We start from the raw sequence: 21,958 nt of genomic DNA, 5'->3' as shown, positions 1-21,958 counted from the left end.
GTACAAATGTTGAATCAAAACAGGCTCCTTTGATCTTGTGTTAATAATGTTACTACATGGCACTTTTTCTTAACCAACTGGAAACTTGATTGGCAGTATATTGCCTAATAAGGCATTAATGACTGTTTATACCTCTGTGCCAAATGTTTAATATTTAAGTGCAATTTTTGTAAACACAGGCTGAGTGTGTTTTATTTATATTTAGATATTTTATTAATTTTTTTACATTACAGTGTTAATGTTCATTATTCTTAGAATTAAAAGTGAATTATTCTTAAAAAGGATGTACTTGCATTATTATGCTCTAATATCATTATATCAGTGGCATAAAAAACGTCTATGACACTATCGTTTGTCGTTTTGGGAAAATATATCGTCCTGAAACATTTGCTATCGTGACAGGCCTAAACACATAATACTATATATTGAGAGAGAGAGCAGGAGCAAGGGATAACACACAAATATTGCACAAACAGTATCAAAAATAGAGTAGCAACTGTAATAAAAATCTGCAATACAGAGGGGACCGCAAAGCAAGAACCATGATATAGCGGAAGATTACTGTATCTGTATTCCGTGATGATAAGTTGCAGGTACTCATTGTTCCCAGGTTGGGACTCATTTTTCCTTGACATGTGCAATTGTCCACTCACATAGTCTCAAGTATAAAATAAACTATGAATATATTATTTATCAATAACTCTCCATTAAATGCTGATGATACCTTAATTAAAGAATGCAGCACAAGTTCCCTGCTCACATAGCTGTCTATACAGTTTGCAAACCATTTTGGTCAATTAAAAAGTTAGTTTTGTATCGCAAGCTACTTGGATACACTGCACAGTGGTTGAACTTGCTATTTTGGGTAAAACAAAACTGTTTTCTGTGTTAATGGATTTGGGTTGGGATGTGAGCTCCCTCTGTGCAGTGTGACAACACTAACATGGATGTTAGTGCTGAGAAATGTGCCCACTTAAATTTAAGTCTCTGATGAGAATGAAATACCACATTTAAAAACAACTGCAGTTTAGAAACCTGGCAGACATTATTTTCTTCTCGTATTTTGAATTAGAATACAGTATAATATGACCATTAATAGGTAGTATGATCACAATAAGTAGCCTTGAGATGCTAATCGGCCCAAGATCTTCACTTCCTTCATTGAACACCATGGTGCCTTACACATTGTCAGGAGTTCTTCCCTTGTGCCAGGTGGAGGAGGTAATTGCCATCCTATGTATGTATTTCTAGATTTTGATGTTTTTGCGGCTCTGTCGTTTCAACAGCTAAAGGATACTAAGTCGGGTGACCAGAAGACCACCTTGCTCCATTTCCTGGCGGAAATATGTGAGGAAGAATTTCCAGATGTGATCGAATTTGCTGAGGACTTCAAACATGTGGACCGAGCAAGCAGGGGTAATCACTAAATGCAAATTCACTCTTGACACACCTTAATTGTTCCAGATACAAATTCTCCAATAATTTGAGAAAACTAAAGACACACACAGCAGTTTACATAAAGATTAAAGTACCTGCAAGCGCAAGTATTTTTATGAATTGAGTGTGGTTTGAGTATTACTGTTAAGCGGTATAGAAAATGGATAGATGGATGTATTTGCTTATCGTGAGTTGGGTCCCATGTGTGCTGGAGCCTATCCCAGCTGACTTCAGGCAAGATGCGGGGTTCACCCTGGACTGGTCGCCTGCCAATCACAGGGTATAAGCAAGTAGAAATGTTTTTATTTTTGTTGTTGCACCATCTTTGCTATTTTATGTATAAAATACTAGTAAGTCATTTTGCTTGCTTGACAGAGGTGTGTGTGGGGGAGGGGGGTCTTTTTTTAATTGTAGTGTATTGCTTTTCCCACAACATACTACTAAATACTTATGAGAACAGGGTGCACAGCCAGTGTGAATATTTCTCCTTTGCAAGGCAGCCATTTTGTCTAAACACTTGTGGCATTAAAACATTAATTATGCCCCGTAGTGCAGGGTTCTGGAATTGTCTGCAAGAACATGATTGGAATGAAATGGATCAATTACTATCGTGTTGACTTTGCAATGTCAAAATGGCTGCTGTGAACAGGTTTGCGTTTTCCTGGTGATGTCAACTCACATATTCTGCTCAGCTAATGGTCCTAGCAATGGTTTTCTTTATTTTTTTTCTGGTCGAAAGAAAATAATAACTGCTGCTCTTAAGAAAAGAATGATGAATCATCGGGCTTCCCGGGCATAGGTATTAACACGAGATAAGCCAGCCCGGCAGATCGTCGTGCCGAAGTGGCCACCATTTTGGGAAGGTCGTCGTTACCATTAAGGCAACGGCGCGCTACTCTTGTTTACATTCAGACGAACAAAAACAACAGCTTTCATGTATTCCTGTATTTGTCTGGAAATGTCTGCCCAAACGTGGATATTTCAGATCACTTATAACTGCAGAAAACACCGTGCAGTAGATTACAAATGTGTTTTTGTAGTTTTGACTGTGCATGCACACACACACACACACACACACACATTTATTTTTAGGGATTTCATCATCTACGGTCCATAATATGACCAAAAGGTTCAGAGAATCTGGATAAATCACTGCATGTAAACAGCAAGGCTGAAAACCAACATTGAATGCCTGTGACCTTCAATCCCTCAGGCGGCACTGCATCAAAAACCGACATCAATGTGTAAAGGACACTTCAGAAAACCAATGTCAGTAAATGCAGTTCGGCGCTACATCTGTAGGAGCAACTTGAAACTCTACTATGCAAAGCTAAAGCCATTTATCAACAACACCCAGCAACGGCGCCGGCTCCTCTGGGCCCGAGGTCATCTAAGATGGACTGACGCAAAGTGGAAAAGTGTTCTGTGGTCCGACGAGTCAACATTTCCATTTTTGGGGGGAAATTGTGGACGTCGTGTACTCCGGGCCAAAGAGGAAAAGAACCATCCGGACAGTTATGGACGCAAAGTTCAAAAGTTCTGTGATGGTATGGGCCGTTTTAGTGCCAATGGCATGGGTAACTTACACATCTGTGAAGGCACCATTAATGCTGAAAGTTACATACAGGTTTTGGAGAAACATATGCTGCCATCCAAGCAACGTCTTTTTCATGGACGCCCCTGCTTATTTCAACAAGACAATGCCAAACCACGCATGTGTTACAACAGCGTGGCTTCGTAGTAAAAGAGTGCGGGTACTAGACTGGCCTGCCTGCAGTCCAGACCTGTCGCCCATTGAAAATGTGTGGCGCATTGTGAAGCGTAAAATACAACAACGGAGACCCCGGACTATTGAACAGTTGAAGCTGTACATCAAGCAAGAATGGGAAAGAATTCCACCTACAAAGCTTCAACAATTAGTGTCCTCAGTTCCCAAACATTTATTGAATGTTGTTAAAAGAAAAGGTGATGTAACACAGTGGTAAACATGACCCTGTCCCAGCTTTTTTGGAACGTGTTGTAGCCATAAAATTCTAAGTTAATGAAGACTAAAGACAATAAAGTTTATCAGTTTAAACTTTAAATATCTTGTCTTTGTAATGTAGTCAATTAAATATAGGTTGAACATGATTTGCAAATCATTGTATTCTGTTTTTATTTGTTTAACACAATGTCCCAACTTCATTGGAATTGGGGTTGTATATATCCAATCCAATCCACTTTATTTATATAGCACAATTTAAACAAACACAAGGTTCCCAAAGTGCTGAACCATTCAAGTGCTATACCCCTGATACCTACCCACTGCTCCAAACAAGTAATCAGCATATCATGGTCAACAGTATCAAAGGCTGCAGTCAGATCTAAAAGTACTGGGACAACACAGTCACCAGAGTCAGGAGCTAAAAAAAATCATGAAAACTCTTAAAAGCGCTGATTCGGTGCTGTGCAATGTTTTAAAACCAGATTGGAAAGTCTTAATAATCCATCCATCCATTTTCTACCGCTTATCCGGGTCGGGTCGCGGGGGCAGTAGCTTTAGCAGGGACGCCCAGACTTCCCTCTCCCCAGCCACTTCATCCAGCTCTTCCGTAGGGATCCCGAGGCGTTCCCAGGCCAGCCGAAGGACGTAGTCTCTCCAGCGTGTCCTGGGTCGTCCCCGGGGTCTCCTCCCGGTGGGACGTGCCCGGAACACCTCACCAGGGAGGCGTCCAGGAGGTATCCGAATCAGATGCCCCAGCCACCTCATCTGGCTCCTCAATGCGGAGGAGCAGCGGCTCTACTCTGAGATCCTCCCGGATGACCGAGCTTCTCACCCTATCTCTAAGGGAGAGCCCGGACACCCTGCGGAGGAAACTCATTTCGGCCGCTTGTATCCGGGATCTCATTCTTTCGGTCACGACCCACAGCTCATGACCATAGGTGAGGGTAGGAACGAAGATCGACCGGTAAATTGAGAGCTTCGCCTTTCGGCTTAGCTCCTTCTTTACCACAACGGACCGATACAAAGTCCGCATCACTGCAGATGCTGCACCGATCCGTCTGTCGATCTCCCGTTCCATTCTTCCCTCACTCATGAACAAGACCCCAAGATACTTGAACTCCTCCACTTGGGGCAGGATCTCATCCCCGACCTGGAGAGGGCATGCCACCCTTTTCCGACTGATGACCATGGTCTCAGATTTGGAGGTGCTGATTCTCATCCCAGCCGCTTCACACTCGGCTGTGAACTGCTCCAGTGAGAGTTAGAGCTCACGGCTTGATGAAGCCAACAGAACCACATCATCAGCAAAAAGCAGAGATGCAATACTGAGGCCACCAAACCGGACCCCATCTACGCCTTGGCTGAGCCTAGAAATTCTGTCCATAAAAGTTATGAACAGAATCGGCGACAAAGGGCAGCCTTGGCGGAGTCCAATCCTCACCGGGAACGAGTCCGACTTACTGCCGGATATGCGGACCAAACTCTGACTCCGGTCGTACAGGGACCGAACAGCCCGTATCAGGGGGTTCGGTACCCCATACTCCTGAAGCACCCTCCAGAGGACTCCCCGAGGGACACGGTGGAACGCCTTCTCCAAGTCCACAAAACACATGTAGACTGGTTGGGCGAACTCCCATGCACCCTCAAGGACCCTGCCGAGGGTGTAGAGCTGGTCCACTGTTCCACGGCCAGGACGAAAACCACACTGCTCCTCCTGAATCTGAGATTCGAGTTCCCGACGGACCCTCCTCTCCAGCACCCCTGAATAGACCTTACCAGGGAGGCTGAGCAGTGTGATCCCCCTGTAGTTGGAAAACACCCTCCGGCCCCCCTTCTTAAAAAGGGGGACCACCACCCCAGTCTGCCAATCCAGAGGCACTGTCCCCGATGTCCACGCGATGTTGCAGAGGCGTGTCAACCAGGACAGCCCCACAACATCCAGAGCCTTTAGGAACTCCGGGCGAATCTCATCCACCCCCGGGGCCCTGCCACCGAGGAGCTTTTTAACTACCTCGGTGACCTCAAACCCAGAGATAGGAGAGCCCGCCTCAGAGAACCCACACTCTGCTTCCTCATGGGAAGGCGTGTCGGTGGAATTGAGGAGGTCTTCGAATTACCCACCGACTCACAACGTCCCGAGTCGAGGTCAGCAGCGCCCCATCCCCACTATACACAGTGTTGGTGGTGCACTGCTTTCCTCTCCTAAGACGCCGGATGGTGGACCAGAATTTCCCCGAAGTCGTCCGGATATCTTTCTCCATGGCCTCACCAAACTCCTCCCATACCCGAGTTTTTGCTTCAGCAACCACCAGAGCTGCATTCCGCTTGGCCAGCCGGTACCCATCAGCTGCCTCAGGAGTCCCACAGGCCAAAAAGGCCCGATAGGACTCCTTCTTCAACTTGACGGCATTCCTCACCGTTGGTGTCCACCAACGGGTTCGAGGATTGCCGCCACAACAGGCACTGACTACCTTACGGCCACAGCTCCGGTCAGCCGCCTCAGCAATGGATGCACGGAACATGGTCCACTCGGACTCGATGTCCCCCGCCTCCCCTGGAACATGAGCAAAGTCCTGTCGGAGGTGGGAGTTGAAACTCCTTCTGACAGAGGATTCTGCCAGACGTTCCCACCAGACCCTCACAATACGCTTGGGCTTGCCACGTCGGAACGGCATCTTCCCCCACCATCGGAGCCAACTCACCACCAGGTGGTGATCAGTTGACAGCTCCGCCCCTCTCTTCACCTGTGTGTCCAAGACATGCGGCCGCAAGTCCGATGACACGACCACAAATTCGATCATCGAACTGCGACCTAGGGTGTCCTGGTGCCAAGTGCACGTGTGTACACCCTTATGCTTGAACATGGTGTTCGTTATGGACAATCCGTGACGAGCACATAAGTCCAATAACAGAACACCGCTCGGATTCTGATCGGGGGGGCCGTTCCTCCCAATCACACCCTTCCAGGTCTCACTGTCATTGCCCACGTGAGCATTGAAGTCCCCCAGCAGAACGATGGAGTCCCCAGCGGGAGCGCTCTCCAGCACCCCCTCCAAGGACTCCAAAAAGTGTGGGTACTCTGAACTGCTGTTTGGTGCATAGGCACAAGCAACAGTCAGGACCTGTCCCCCCACCCAAAGGCGGAGGGAGGCTACCCTCTCATCCACCGGGGTGAACCCTAACGTACAGGCGCCAAGCCGGGGGGCAATAAGTATACCCACACCTGCTCGGCGCCTCTCACTGTGGGCAACTCCAGAGTGGAAGAGAGTCCATCCCCTCTCGAGAGCACTGGTACCAGAGCCCAAGCTGTGTGTGGAGGCAAGTCCGACTATATCTAGTCGAAACTTCTCGACCTCACACCCAGCTCGGGCTCCTTCCCTGCCAGAGAGGTGACATTCCACGTCCCAAGAGCCAGCTTCTGTAGCCGGGGATCGGATCGCCAAGGTCCCCGCCTTCGGCCACCGCCCAGCTCACACTGCACCCGACCCCAATGGCCCCTCCCACAGGTGGTGAGCCTATGGGAAGGTGGAAAGGGGTAACATGGGTCCATGTTACCCAGGCCCCATGGGTGGCCACCAGGACCCACCACCAGGCCTTGCTCCAGTGGGGGGCTCCGGTGAAACGAAGTCCATTGTTTGTTGTCATCATAAGGGGTCTTCTGTGTGTGTATATATATATCGAGGCTGGTGAGCAAATTTTTTGCAATATAGTGTCTGTCTGTCTAATCTATCTAATCTATATACATTTCATAGACCCATTAATAAAATGGTATGTGTGCGCTACTTCTAGTTTACCTGTGAAGACAATAGCCTGTAGCAAAGCCTTGCCAAGCCAGCCATGAAGAGGCAAATAAGGATAAATGGCTGAAATCTCTAGTTACTCCGGATTCAGGAGACGGTTCATATAACACTCGGTAAATGCTATGAGTTATACATAACAAAGGCAGGTTTATAATTTGTATTTATTTTCATATTTTTATGTTTAATTCAAGTGAAAAAGACAATGCCTGATAATTGTTCAAATTAAGGAGATGAAATAAAATGATTTTCATTCAATAATCAATTGCGTTAAGTTCTAGTTTTGGAGAATCATCAACCCGTTTGAGTGGGGGGGACTCATGGTATGACGAAATTTTTTCAGGGGGTACACAACACAAAAAACATTTTGGAAACCACTGGTCAACATGACTATAATACAGGTGCAGCACACTGATGAATGCAACATTAGATCATGAGGCAACTGTTTAATGCTTTACATTGTATTTCATGATTTTGTGTTGTTGTAAAGTACAATATTATAGAGTACTATTTTTATTTATTAAAAAAAAAAATTCTTAGGGGGACAAAGGCTGGAACGGATTAATGGCATTTCCATTCATTTCGATGGGGAAAGGTGATTTGAGATAAGTTTAGAGCATACCAATTTGTTTGTTTGTTCGGTGCTCTCTTCTGGGCAATCAGTCAGCATTAAGCTACACTGAGATAGTCTTCTAATAAGCAGAGCTCAGGTTTGAAGGACATTAACTGACCATGCCATACTGCACTCTTCTTCTTCCTTTCCTTTCGGCTTGTCCCGTTAGTGGTCGCCACAGCGCGTCATCCTTTTCCATGTAAGCCTATCTCCTGCATCCTCCTCTCGAACACAAACTGCCATCATGTCTTCCCTCACGACATCCATCAACCTTCTCTTTGGTCTTCCTCTAGCTCTCTTGCCTGGCAGCTCCATCTTCATCATCCTTCCACCAATATACTCACTATTTCTCCTCTGGACGTGTCCAAACCATCAAAGTCTGCTCTCTCTAACTTTGTCTCCAAAACATCGAACCTTGGCTGTCCCTCTGATGAGCTCATTTCACTCCGAGAGCGAACCTCAACATTTTCATTTCCGCCACCTCAAACTCTGCTTCCTATTGTGTCTTCAGTCCCACTGTCTCTAATCCGTACATCATGTACATCACCGTACACCACTGTTTTATAAATTTTGCCCTTCATCCTAGCAGACTCTTCTGTCACATAACACACCTGACACCTTCCTCCACCCGTTCCAACCTGCTTGGACCCATTTATTCACTTCCTGACCACACTCACCATAGCTCTGGACGGTTGACCCCAAGTATTTAAACTCCTCCACCCTTGCTATCTCTTCTCCCTGTAGCCTCACTCTTCCCCCACCACCCCTCTCATTTATGCACATATATTCTGTCTTACTTCGACTCATCTTCATTCCTCTGCTTTCCAGTGCATGGCTCCATCTTTCTAACTGTTCCTCCAGCTGCTCCCTGCTTTCACTGCAAATCACAATGTCATCTGCAAACATCATGGTCCACGGGGATTCCAGCCTAACATCATCTGTCAGCCTATCCATCACCACTGCAAAAAGGAATGGACTCAGGGCTGATCCCTGATGCAGTCCCACATTCAACTTAAATTTGTCTGTCACACCTACAGCACACATCACCGCTGTTCTGCTTCCCTCGTACATGTCCTGTATTATTCTAACATACTTCTCTGCCACTCCAGACTTCCGCATGCAGTACCACAGTTCCTTTCTGGGTGCTCTGTCATAGGCTTTCTCTAGATCTACAAAGACACAATGTAGCTCCTTCTGACCTTCTCTGTACTTTTCCATCTACATCCTCAAGGCAAATAATGCATCTGTGGTACTCTTTCTAGGCATGAAACCATACTGTTGCTCGCAAATACTCACTTCTAGCCTCCACTACTCTTTCCAATAACTTCATTGTGTGGCTCATCAACTTTATTCCTCTATAGTTCCCACAGCTCTGCACATCACCTTTGTTCTTAAAAATGGGCACCAGTACACTTTTCCTCCATTCCTCAGGCATCTTCTCACACACTAGAATTCTATTGAACAAGGTGGTCAAAAACTCCACAGCCACCTCTCCTAGATGCTTCCATACCTCCACAGGAATGTCATCAGGATCAACTGCCTTTCCATTTTTCATCCTCTTTAATGCCGTTCTAACTTCCTCCTTACTAATCATTGCCACTTCCTGGTCCACCACACTTGCCTCTTCTACTCTCCCTTCTCTCTCATTTTCCTCATTCATCAACTCCTCGAAGTATTCTTTCTATCTAGCTAGCACACTGCTGGCAACAGTCAACATATTTCCATCTCTATCCTTTATCACCCTAACCTGCTGCACATCCTTCCCATCTCTATCCCTCTGTCTGGCCAGCCTGTATAGATCATTTTCTCCTTCTTTAGTGTCCAACCTGCCATACATCTCATCATATGCCTCGTTTGGCCTTTGCCACCTCTACCTTTGCCCTGTGTCGCATCTCAATGTATTCCTTTCGCCTCTCCTCGGTCCTCTCAGTGTCCCACTGCTTCTTAGCTAAGCTTTTTCCTTGTATGATTTCCTGTGCTGTGAGGTTCCACCACCAAGTCTCCTTCTTTCGTGCCAGAAGATACACCAAGTACTCTCCTGCCTGCCTCTCTGATCACCTTGGCTGCAGGGCTCCAGTCTTCTGGAAGCTCCTCTCGTCCACCGAGAGCCTGTCTCACCTCTTCCCGAAAAGCTTCACAACACTCGTCCTATCTCAGCTTCCACCACATGGTTCTCTTCTCTGCCTTTGTCTTCCTAATCTTCCTCCCCACCACTAGCGTCATCTTACACACCACAATCCTATGCTGTCTAGCCACACTCTCCCCTACCACAACCTTACAGTCGGTAACCTCCTTCAGATTACATCGTCTGCACAAGATGTAATCCACCTGCGTGCTTCTACCTCCGCTCATAGGTCACCCTATGTTCCTGCCTCTTCGGAAAAAAGTGTTTGCGACAGCCATTTGCCTCCTTTTTTACCACCATCTGTCCCACCAAGTTCCTTTCCTGGATGCCATACTTACCCATTGCCTCTTCATCATCCCTGTTTCCTTCACCAACATGTCCATTACAATCTGCACCAATTATGACTCTCTCTCTCTGTCTGGGATGCTCAGAATTACTTCGTCTAGCTCCTTCCAGAATTTCTCTTTCACCTCTAGGTCACATCCTACCTGTGGGGCATAGCCACTAATCACATAACACCCTCAATTTCAAGTTTCAGCCTCATCACTCGATCTGATACTCTTTTCACCTCCAAGACATTCTTAGCCAACTCTTCTTTTAAAATAACACCGACTCCATTTCTCTTCCCATCTACACCATGGTAAAATAATTTAAACCCTGCCCCTAAACTTCTAGCCTTACTGCCTTTCCACCTGGTCTCCTGGACACACAATATATCAACCTTTCTCCTAATCATCATGTCAACCAACTCCCGAGATTTTCCTCTCATAGTCCCAACATTCAAAGTCCCCACATTCAGTTCGAGGCTCTGTGCTTTCCTCTTCTCTTTCTGCCGAAGAACCCGCTTTCCACCTCTTCTTCTTCTTTGACTTCGACCCACAGTAGCTGAATTTCCAATGGCGCCCTGCAGGTTGACGGCGCCGGACGTTGTTAACCCGGGCCACGACCAATCCGGTATGGAATTCTTTGGATGAACGCTCATATTTGTTTGGCAAAATTTTAAGCCGGATGCCCTTCGTGACGCAACCCTCTGCATTTATCCGGGCTTGGGACCGGCCTACAGTTTGCACTGACTTGTGCCCCCCATAGGGCTGCATTACCATGCCATACTGCACTAATGGTTGGATATTCTTCCTCTTTGTGTTACTTGTATTCTACGCATTTCAATGTTTAAAGTTCACATTCTGAAGTAAATTTAACCTTCAGTATGTTTGTTGTCACAATGTTTTCTGTTTGTAAGCAGAATTGCATTTTCAGTCCCTTAATTCCCTCACACAAAAAGGGTCTACTGTATAGTGGAGCACTGTGTGGTGTTGTGTGTTGCGGAGGAGTATGCAGAGATTTTTGCTACCCATTCTAATTTATCGCACAGCAGGTTGGCCGAGTAGTCAAGAGGTGTCAATGGGGGATTTGACCTCCACAAAATTAGCAATCTTTATTCCTTTAAATCATTCTACATCTGGGTGCAATATCTCTGCCAAAGGGCCATTCAGACTCCACTGCTCATAAAATCACTCTGGCCTGTACACACAGAAGTAAAAGAAAGGAAGGTACAAACATTTGGGTTGACAGGTCCATGCCACCCTGGTTGGTATAGATGTTGTCGTCTAATTTTACTGAAATTTTCTTTTTCTTTAACTTTATTAAATAAGTCAGGTGTTATAGCAAAGTGACTGTTTAGCAGAGCTATTTTCCCTTTACTAAGTAGACTAGTGAAATCTGGGCTTCTTTAGTTCAACACAAAGCTGATATATACAGTATATGCAAGGAGCCATGACTTCTGTTATTGTATGAATTGCAAGAGGTGGATACACGGGTTTATTCTACTTTTTGCCATCTAGTAGAAGAGCATTTAATTATTCTGCCTGTCACTATACGCCGCTGGGTTAGATGGAACAACAAATATATATTTCTGCTTCATAAAAAAATATATGTATATATATAATGCAATAACAAAAATCCAGAGCTGCCAAATGTGACACAACGTCCGTATTTAGTTACGGAAATCACTGAACGCTGACTCATTGACTCATGACACAGATTGTTCCGGATACTGGGGTGAAAAAAATCCAACGTCCGACATTACTGGCCAGTACGGCGCTGTGCCCAAAAATGTACGGAAATGAGTTTGATGAAATATCCATACATCCATCCATTTTCTGAGCCGCTTCTCCTCACTCGGGTCACGGGCGTGCTGGAGCCCATCCCAGCTATTATCGGGCAGGAGGCGGGGTACACCCTGAACTGGTCGCCAGCCAATCGCAGGGCACATACAAACAAACAACCATTCACACTCACATTCACACCTACGAACAATTTAGTCTCTCCAATTCATGCATGTTTTTGGGATGTGGGAGGAAACCGGAGTGCCCGGAGAAAACCCACGCAGGCACGGGGAGAACATGAAAACTCCACACAGGCGGGGCCGGGGATTGAACCCCGGTCCTCAGAATTGTGAGGCTGACGCTCTAACCAGTCGTCCACCGTGCGGCCTTCGATGAAATAAAACAGTCTAATTTTAAAAAAGTAATCATAATAAAGCTTCTTTATACTGGTACCGTGCTGTTTTCTTTTTACATTAAAATACCTCTATTCTGTACTGGTATTGGTACTTGGTGCAACACTGCAACACTACTACTCCTGCAGCCATAGGGGGAGGGGCAGTGTTCCCCAAGAAGAAACGATGGAATTGGAAAACTAAAAAAAGATTTTTCATCGTCAGTTTATACGTTTATGAATGGGGGAAAAAAAGTCTTCCATAAGAAGAAACAATGGGAGGCATCCTAAATTTCAACGGCTGACATCGTTGACAAGAAAGGGCTAAAAAGTTTGGCAGTGTGTAGTTGTATTGGTTTTGTAAAGTCTGACAAGAAACAGTGACCTGCACCTCACCCCAAAACAATATTGCAAATAGCATGCTACCAGTAAGCATGGTTGAAAATAAGGCATTCAAGTGTATGTTTAAATTAATGGACCCTCGTTACCAACTCCCTGGGCCTAAATTGGAATTGGAAAACTTTTTGGGGGGAAAACTTTTTTTTTTTCTTTTTTTTTTTTCACCATTTTTCATGGTCAGATTATACATGTTTATGAATATATACTGAAAATCCAAGATGGCGCCTAACCGTGTGGTCACCTCTGTTACGTGCTCTCTGTTTTTGTGATTTTCATGTCTTTGGAGACATTACGTGAATCACTTACTGTAATTTCTCGTGTATAATGCACACCCATGTATAATATGCACCGCCAAAGTTGACCTCAAAATTCTGGAAACCCTTCCACCTATCTATCATGCATTTTTACAATGCATGTTTTTGCTTCTACCCATATGATAAAAACATGAATTATCTGTATTTTGTTGGGTTTTTTTCAAAGACGTATTCTGAAGTTAAGCACTTGCTTTGAACATTTAATCCTTTTTTTAATTTACTTGCTCTTATTTTGAAATTCACCGCCGTACTTTTATTTAGTAAATTTGAAAACACAACAGTTGTGCTCATATGTTTGATTAGCCAGGCAGAATTTGTAAGATGGGTACAATTCTTTAAATAAAACATGAAGGGCCAGGCGAATCACATTTATTTTAATGGTATTAAAATTAAACTGTCAAGCATTTTAGAAAAGCATTATCATTAAACAAAACATAACCATAAATAAATTAATGATGGTTGTTGTTCAGTCATCAGTCATTTAAAAAAAAAAAAAAAAAAAAATATATATATATATATATATACATATATACATATATATTTCCCAAATTATGCCAGGGTATGTAAACGTATGAGCACTTCTGTACATATATGCAGTCATACGTACCCCTGTCATATTGGAATGAAAGTGTAGGCTACACCTTTTTTATAACCACTAGGTGGCGGTGGCATTTTGGAATGAAAGTATACAGCTTTTTCATAACCACTAGATGGCGGCATACATTTATAAAATGTGAAAGTTTTTTTCCATTTCACCCTATACCTATGTATAATGCACACGATTGACTTTTGTCAATTTTTTGGGGGAAAAGAAATGCGCATTACACACGAGAAATTACGGTACACAAGGGAAGACTTGCTGAACATTAGGGAGACTACTCCGGACTTTCTTTCACCAACTTTCACAAATCTACTCAGTTATTTCTCCGAGTTACTTATCGGAGAGGGCCGCGGTGTACGGAGCATGGATGCGAAGGCGGGGTATGGAGAAACGCGCCGGAATCCAGGTCAAGCTCCGTAAGAGAGGTTTCCAAATGCCTCTCCCATCGATTCACCTCGCGAATCTACGGTCCCTACCCAACAAATGGACGAGCTTCATCTTCTCACAAAGACCAGTGAAGACTTCGGATGTTCCGCCGCCCTGTGCTTTACGGAGAGATGGCTTTGTGAACGCGTCCCTGATGTCGCCGCAATGCTTTCGGGCTTCCAACTACATCAGGCAGACCGCGTCACGCCATTATCGTGGAAAATAAAAGGCGGCGGGATAGGTTTCTATATCAATGGAAAATGGTGTACTGACGTCACGGAGCTCAGCACACACTGCAGCCCGGACTTGGAGTCGCTGTTTTTGAACTGTAAGTCATTCTACTGTCTTTGCATCTCTCAAACTCGCGGGTTTACATTGCTCCTCAAGCTAACGTGAATGCCCCACTGCTAACGCTCGCTGAACAAGTAAACGAAATTGGATTAAAAAAAAAAAAAAAGCACCCAGATTCACCCATCAAAGCTAAACTCAACCACAAACTCCCTAAATACAAGCAGCATATCGACTATCCTACGAGGGAAAATAACATTTCAGACCACTGCTATACTACATTAAATAATGCATAACGTGCTATCCCCGTGCTGCTCTGGGCTTGTCTGATCACTGCTTAATTCACTTACTATCGACATGCAAGCAAAAACATAGATGTGCAAAGCCTATGGTGAAAACAGTGAAGAAGTGGAACAAACAATAAAGCAAAGACAAAACTTAAAAGCGGTTTAGACTGCACAGACTGGAGCGTCTTTGAAACTTCAACTGGCAGCAGGGATGCATATACAGACACTGTTACATCCTTTATGAGTTTCTCTGAAGAGGTGTGTACCAACAGTCATTTCGCATGTTCAATAACAAGCCATGGTTCACTGCTAAACTTAAGCAACTTTGCGAGGCTAAAGAGGATGCCTATAGAAGTGGGGCTAGAGCCCTGTATAATCGTGCTAGAAACCAGCTGATTAAAGAAATTAACATCGCAAAGAGAAATTATGCAGTAAGGCTAGAAAACAGTTTACCGTGAACTACTCTAAATCAGTCTGGCGTGGATTACAATTGCTAACCAATTACAAGTGACCATCCCCCCCCAAGCAGAGAACAATAAAAGACTACCCTACGACTTGAAGAACTTCTACTGCATATTTGAAAAGGACTCTTTCACACCCCACACCCACCCAGCCGCACCACCGACCACCATCACTCCTGAGTCACCCTCCTGCGTTGACCATCCACGAACAGGATGTGAGATGTTTCTTCAAACAACTAAAGCTCAACAAAGCGGCAGGCCCAGACCTTATTTCCCCAACCTGCCTCAAAGTCTGCGTGGACCAGCTCGCTCTCGTCTTCACACAGATCTTCAATAGATCTCTGGAACTGTGCGAATTACCATCCTGTTTCAAACACTCCACCATCATCCCAATCCCCAAGAAACCTGCATGACTACAGGCCTGTCGCCCTGACATCTGCGGTCATGAAATCCTTTGAACGCCTCGTGCTGGACCATTACAAGAGCGTCACAGCTCCCCTGCTGGACCCCTACAGTTACCCTACCGAGCAAACAGATCTGTGGATGACGCAGTCAACATGGGACTGCACTTCATCCTAGAACACCTCGACAGCACGGGGACTTACGCGATGATCCTGTTTGTGGACTCCAGCTCAGCATTCAACACCATCATCTCAAACTCCTCTCCTCCCAGTTTCTCCAGCTCTGCACCTTGCCTGCCATATTTCAGTGGATTTACAGCTTCCTGATGGGCAGGACACAGCAGGCGAGGCTGAGGGACACCACCTCATCTACACACACCACCACCATTGTGGTGCCCCAAAGATGTGTCCTTTCTCCACTCTTCTTCTCTCTTTACACGAACAACTGCACCTCAACGCACCCAGCTGTCAAACTCCTGAAGTTTGGAGACGACACCAGTCATAGGCCTCAAAGACGGCTGGAGCTGTGGCGTGGGCGACACAACCTGGAGCTGAACACGCTCAAGACTGTAGAAATTATCATGGACTTCATGAGGCATTCTTCACCACAGCTGCCCCTCACGCTGTCCAACTGCCCTGTGTCAACTGTCGAGACCTTCAAGTTCCTGGGAATTACAGTCTCTCAGGACCTGAAGTGGGAGAGCAACATCAACTCTATCCTCAAAAAGGACAACAGGATGTACTTCCTGCGGCTTCTGAGGAAGTGCGGCCTGCCACGGGGAGCTGTTGAGGCTCCCCGTGGCAAACTGCTCTAAATTGCTTGAGAACTCTGCATCATTTGCACAATTGTTAAAAAAAAAAAAAGTATCGGCATTACATTACTGGCAACCTTTTATTGCTTGTTTTTATGTCTCAAAAGTATTCACTGTCAATTAACTGTCTGTTGTTGTAATCGAGACAAATTCCTTGTGTGTTTTTGACATACTTAGCAAATAAAGATGATTCTGATTCTGATGTTTTGGTCTTGCACAGTTATTTTATGTTTCATGTCATTGTTCCACTTTTGACAGAAAATAAAACATGTAAATCAAAAACTTAAGAGTAACAGGGAACATTTAAGACTGGAAAAGTGATATATATATATATATATATATATATATATATATATATATATATATACAAAAGTGGTCGACTGATATGGGGGGGAAATTCCTATACAATTTTTTCCCCATATCGCCCAGCCCTATTTGTTCATTGTTGGAATCTCAGTGCTAAATACATTGTCATTTTGTAACAGATTTATTTTTAAAGCATTAATATAATTTTATGCAATTGCAATGCCTTGCTTTTAGTGAGGTTAGGACATAATCATGGCCATAGATGCAATTGTACTAATAATTGGCATAATTAGTTTTTGTTTTGTGTAGTTTTTTGTTTTACCTGTCCTGTTCACCTCTATGGCCATGCAGAATGGGGGATTTGTATGCCTTTTGTGCTGGAACAGTTTTGTTGTGCAACAGGGGAGTTTTAAATACTCCCGCTGCTTATCTTTTATTTTTTAATTATTCTGATGTTTATTGGAAATGCAGCCGAACAGAAAAGAGGGAAAGAATAGACAAGGGTAATAGGGGTGCGAACCACAGCAGAACAATAGTTAGAAAGTGACTACAAGTAACGTTACAAAATCAAATCGCGTTTTTATTTGTGTACAGGGGGACACCCGGTGAGGACATGCAGAAACTAACCAATAGGACAAGATGAGAGAGGACAGAAACGGGGCAGGGTAGGACAGGAGGTGGGAAATGAGCAAGGCAGTGCTACTGATGAGTGGTGTGGTGGAATGCATTTATATTCTCTCAACACCTGTAAGAACCTGTGAGTCGATATCCTAATACAAACAGTGTTATTGTTTGTGGTCCCAGCGCTAGCAATTAAAGCCGATCGTGTGTCTATGGAGCTTATGAGTGAATGAGCACCACATCACATGCATGTTGGTCAACTTGTGTATGCAGTTGCTGTGCCGGCACATCAAGGAAGGGCGAGCCCAGCCCCCTCCACCCGCAAAGGGACTGCCATTTCACTGTTGCCCGAAAACCAAACCTTTCGGTTTTCAGTTTTTGAGCTTGGTTTCATAATTTTCGGTTTTCAGTTTCAGCCAACTTGGCTGAAACTGAATGTTTTTTTGCTACTCTGATCCTTTTAGACCTTCAAAATATTAATGCAATTGAGTTGTCCTCTTTCTCATTCTTTTTCGTCCTGTTTTCTTGACACACTGATGTGCCTCTTCGTGCTTTTATGAATCTGCTTGCGCCTGACTGCGTGTTTGTGTGTGTTAGTGTCTGCAGAGAATTTGGAAAAGAGCCTCAGGCAGATGGAGAGGCAGCTGTTGCAGCTGGAAAGAGACCTCAAGACTTTTTCGTCCCCTGATGACCCCAGTGACATGTTCGTCAATAAAATGGCTATATCCTTTAAACATGTAGCCGTAAATTGCATTCTCAGTAGAATGCGTTTAGCTATAGAAAAAAATATCTATCTAAAACTGTATTACCTTATTTCCTCAGAGTGATCTGTGCATTTATTTACTGAATTTCTTAGTGTGTATGTCGGAAGGCATCTTTGTGACCAAGACATTTCTACAGTAGATACAACTGCTGGTCTGTGTGGCGATATACGGCCTCACATATTATTAGTTCATATCAGTATGACACAGTTGCAGGTGGAACTAATTCACACCCACCAGCGTCTGTATTTTGTTAACTGGATTTTTAAGAAAAATTAAATTAATTAGGCTATTAGTTTCTAAAATGTGTTGAAAGAATAAAGCCCCACAAACCAACTTGTGGGAGGCTTGGGGTTTACTGCTAAAATACGTGCAAAACCAAATAGCTGTTAAAAAAAAAAGAACGTTTGTTTTTCTTCATTAGTAATTTATATAAATTTTTATGATTCACTGGTGAGTGTCTTGGGGCTGTGAAGTCAGACTGTTTCCAGAACTTATGCAGCTATCTACTATGCCGTTTTGCCCTTACTTACATACGTTCAGTGCAAATTCTAACCAATTTAGGTTGTATTCTATCAAACAAAACTACCACCTTGCAGTTGTGGATATACCTGGACTATATTAACAGTCCACACAGTCTTAAAATAGATCTCGAGTGTTTTCAAAATTAAAGGCCTCAATTATCTTATTCCTATATTATATCAGCCTTTCAACTGTCTTGCAAATGCCAAATCAACAGATTTCTAAATTCCTTTAGCATTTTCAGTGTAATGGAGATTAGAGCAGAACTGTCAACATTTGTCATCATTCGGTTGTGAGTGTGACTTTCCCTGATAATAATTAAGGCATTTCAACTAGGAATGGCTAAAATGAGTTTGCAATAGATGCTTAAAATGTCTGGAGGCTACAGTGTGGGGATGTTTTTATACATTAATATAAATGCTTGCAAACATTTTTATTTCCTAATTGTAACAGCATATTTCATATCTACACAAGTAACAGCTTACCAAAACAATACAATTCACTGCTTTAAAAAAAAAAAAAAAAAAAAAAAGACGGTATCATATTGGCGTGGCCTCTTGGGCAAATTAATTGTCTCTCGATCCTTTAACTTAATATTTCGTTGCAAGACCTATTGAGGCGAGAAACTATTTTCTGTAGCTCTCAATGAGACCTGTTGATTGGTGTTTTAGCACACTCCTTGTGAGCAAACTGATCCACCTGCCTCAGGTTTGAAGGGTGCCTTCCCACAGACTCCAGACTGGATGGTTCAGCTCCTTCGTCTGATGTTCAATGGGATTTAATAGATAAGGGCACCTGTCCAATGTTTTGTCCACATCCAATCTTGGGTATTTTCTTATGGGGTTTTCCTTCTGTAATTAAAGGGTACAAACATTTTTGTCGATGTGTGTAAACAGTCTCATCCCCAGCCAGATTTAGCTGTGGCCAAATTTAATGTATCTAGAATAAAAGGTGGACTTTAGTTTCTACTCACGACAAATTTAATATTCTATATTCACATTTTAAATATATTACCGGACGTCCCCGATGCCCTAGAGCCCCCACCATTGGTGCCACCCCTGGGTAACTGTATTATAAATTAAAAAGTTTAAATCCCGACCCTTGTATTTAAGTGTTTTAAGTGAATTAATGCACATGAACTTATAATATGCTGAATGTGTGATGAATTCGTGTTGGACCTTGACCAACACCCTCACAGCTTCAGCAAGGTGGCACGTGAGCAGTATGGCAAGCTGGTCACAATGCAGAGCAACATGGAGACACTTTACCTGAATCTTTTGGAGTATTTTGCTGTTGATCCAAAGAAAACATCAGTAGAGGAGCTCTTCACTGATCTCAGCAACTTCCGTACCATGTTCACAGTGAGCACACTTTATTGCATTATTGTGCACTTTCACAGAATGTTCATCATTCACAGAACAACAAAACCCTACCCATACATATATCCATTTTCCATTCCATTTATTCTCACTAGTGTCGTTGGGGTGCTGGAGGCTATCCCAGCTGACTCTGGGCGAGAGGCGGGGTACACGCTGAATTGGTCACCAGCCAGTTGCGGGGCACATATAAGCAAATAACCATTCTCACTCACATTCATACCTACGGGCAATTTAGAGTTTTCAATTAACCTACCATGAAGATTTTGGAATGTGGGAGGAAACCAGAGTACCCGGAGAAAACCCATGCAGGTACGGGGAGAACACGCAAACTCCACACAGGCGTGGTGGGATTTGAACCCACCCAGAACTGAACTCAGAACTGTGAGGCAGATGTGCTCACCATCTCCACTGTGCCGCCACACCCTAGCTGAATAAATTTATTCCACAAGCAGCTGAAATAAAGCTTGAAAATAAATTGATGAATGTTTGGAAACTGTCAATAGGTTACTGGTTGTACTTATTGGTTGTACATGTCATATCCTGATAAAAGAAAATTCTGAGATTGCGTACAGTGATGCAAATGCATCATAAGAATATATTAGGTTGGCTGCAGCGTAAGATGACAGGTTGAGCTCTTGGCTCCAGCGAGTCAGTGCATATTCAACCCTCGGGAACTCACATAAGAGAATATGGCGACTGTGACCCGGGGGAACAAAGCCAAAAGCAAAGGGACACAGGAGAAAGCAGATGAAGACCCAAACCAAACCGCTTAACTCGAGGAAATGCTGGGAGGTGAAGCACAGCACGGTGAGGAAGCAGCAATGATGTTTTGTACTGGACTCAAAACTATAGGAAAACAAATAAGTGAACTTAAAGTGGAGCTGAAAGACGACTTCAAAACACTCAAAAAGGAAATCAAACAAGATGTGAGACGGGAGTTTCTTGAGTTTAAACAAGACGTCAACCAACAACTTTCATCTTAACATGCTCGTCATACATGGACAAAACTTGAAAATAGAAGAGATCCAAACGAGAATCGTCGACACAAAAACATGGAGTGCAGAGGTGGATATTGTCATTAATCAAACTGCAAAGGTTTTGAAGAAAAGTTAAATGACTTGGAAGCCAAGAGGCAGGCGTAATAATCTGCTCATACACGGAGTACCGGAGGGCGGTTCAGTGACAGCGTACAGTATGTGGAGAAACTGCTCTGTACTGAACTGAAACTTCCTGAGGACATTGTCTTCCAGGTTCAATGTGTATACAGAGCCTTGGAACAGAAACCATATCCAAATATGCCCCTGAGGTCTATTGTGGTTAACTTTCAACAATACAGCACCAAGGAGATGATTATTCAAAAGGCATGGCGACAGATAATCACAATTGGAGGTAAACCACTTTACTTCGACCACAATTATTCGGCCATCGTATTGCAACAACATGAAGCTTACACCAACATCAAAAGAGCCCTTGAACAGAACTGCATCACATTCCAGACACCCTACAGTAAGATGCGAATCCACTGGGCCAACAGCGTGCAGGTGTACAATAATGCATGGGGAGCAGCACAGGTGGTACCAGAGAAAGCCGCCTGACAGACTAGCACCAGCAAAATACACGGTGTTAACAAGCAGAATCGAGCTCTGGATCATATGTGGTGGTACGAGATCGCCTGTGACATTTGTTGCGGTGATGTTGAGACGAGCAATATGAAGCCGACATGAGAACATATTTGGTCCCCTGAAAGTACTATCACACCAACGGACGAGGAGACTGAGAAAACATTCCTGCCAGCCAATTTGTATTTTCTCAGTAAGTGGGGAACAAACTGTAGCTGCCATTTTTGAGGGGGTCCTTTCACAAAGAGAGGGTTGTCTCCCTCAACTCACTGAAGAATGTCCGTCAGATTTTGGAAGTCACTTAATTTT

At 44.0% G+C, this 21,958-nt stretch overlaps 1 protein-coding gene across 11 annotated transcripts in view; it reads left to right on the top strand.

Moving 5' to 3' along the window:
• LOC133399091 (protein diaphanous homolog 3-like) overlaps positions 1 to 21,958 on the top strand; it is a 216,809-nt gene that overhangs the window by 79,861 nt on the left and 114,990 nt on the right. For all 11 annotated transcript variants that reach the window (XM_061670215.1, XM_061670210.1, XM_061670214.1 and 8 more), the window contains 3 exons: positions 1,287 to 1,416; positions 17,966 to 18,091; positions 19,849 to 20,012. In XM_061670215.1, coding sequence (XP_061526199.1) covers positions 1,287 to 1,416; positions 17,966 to 18,091; positions 19,849 to 20,012 — 420 coding nt within the window. The remainder of the gene's footprint in view (positions 1 to 1,286; positions 1,417 to 17,965; positions 18,092 to 19,848; positions 20,013 to 21,958) is intronic.

The sequence above is a fragment of the Phycodurus eques genome, chromosome 2 (genome assembly GCF_024500275.1).
Source record: "Phycodurus eques isolate BA_2022a chromosome 2, UOR_Pequ_1.1, whole genome shotgun sequence".
NCBI classification, from domain to species: domain Eukaryota; kingdom Metazoa; phylum Chordata; class Actinopteri; order Syngnathiformes; family Syngnathidae; genus Phycodurus; species Phycodurus eques.
This window is presented reverse-complemented; position numbering and strand designations above follow the sequence as displayed.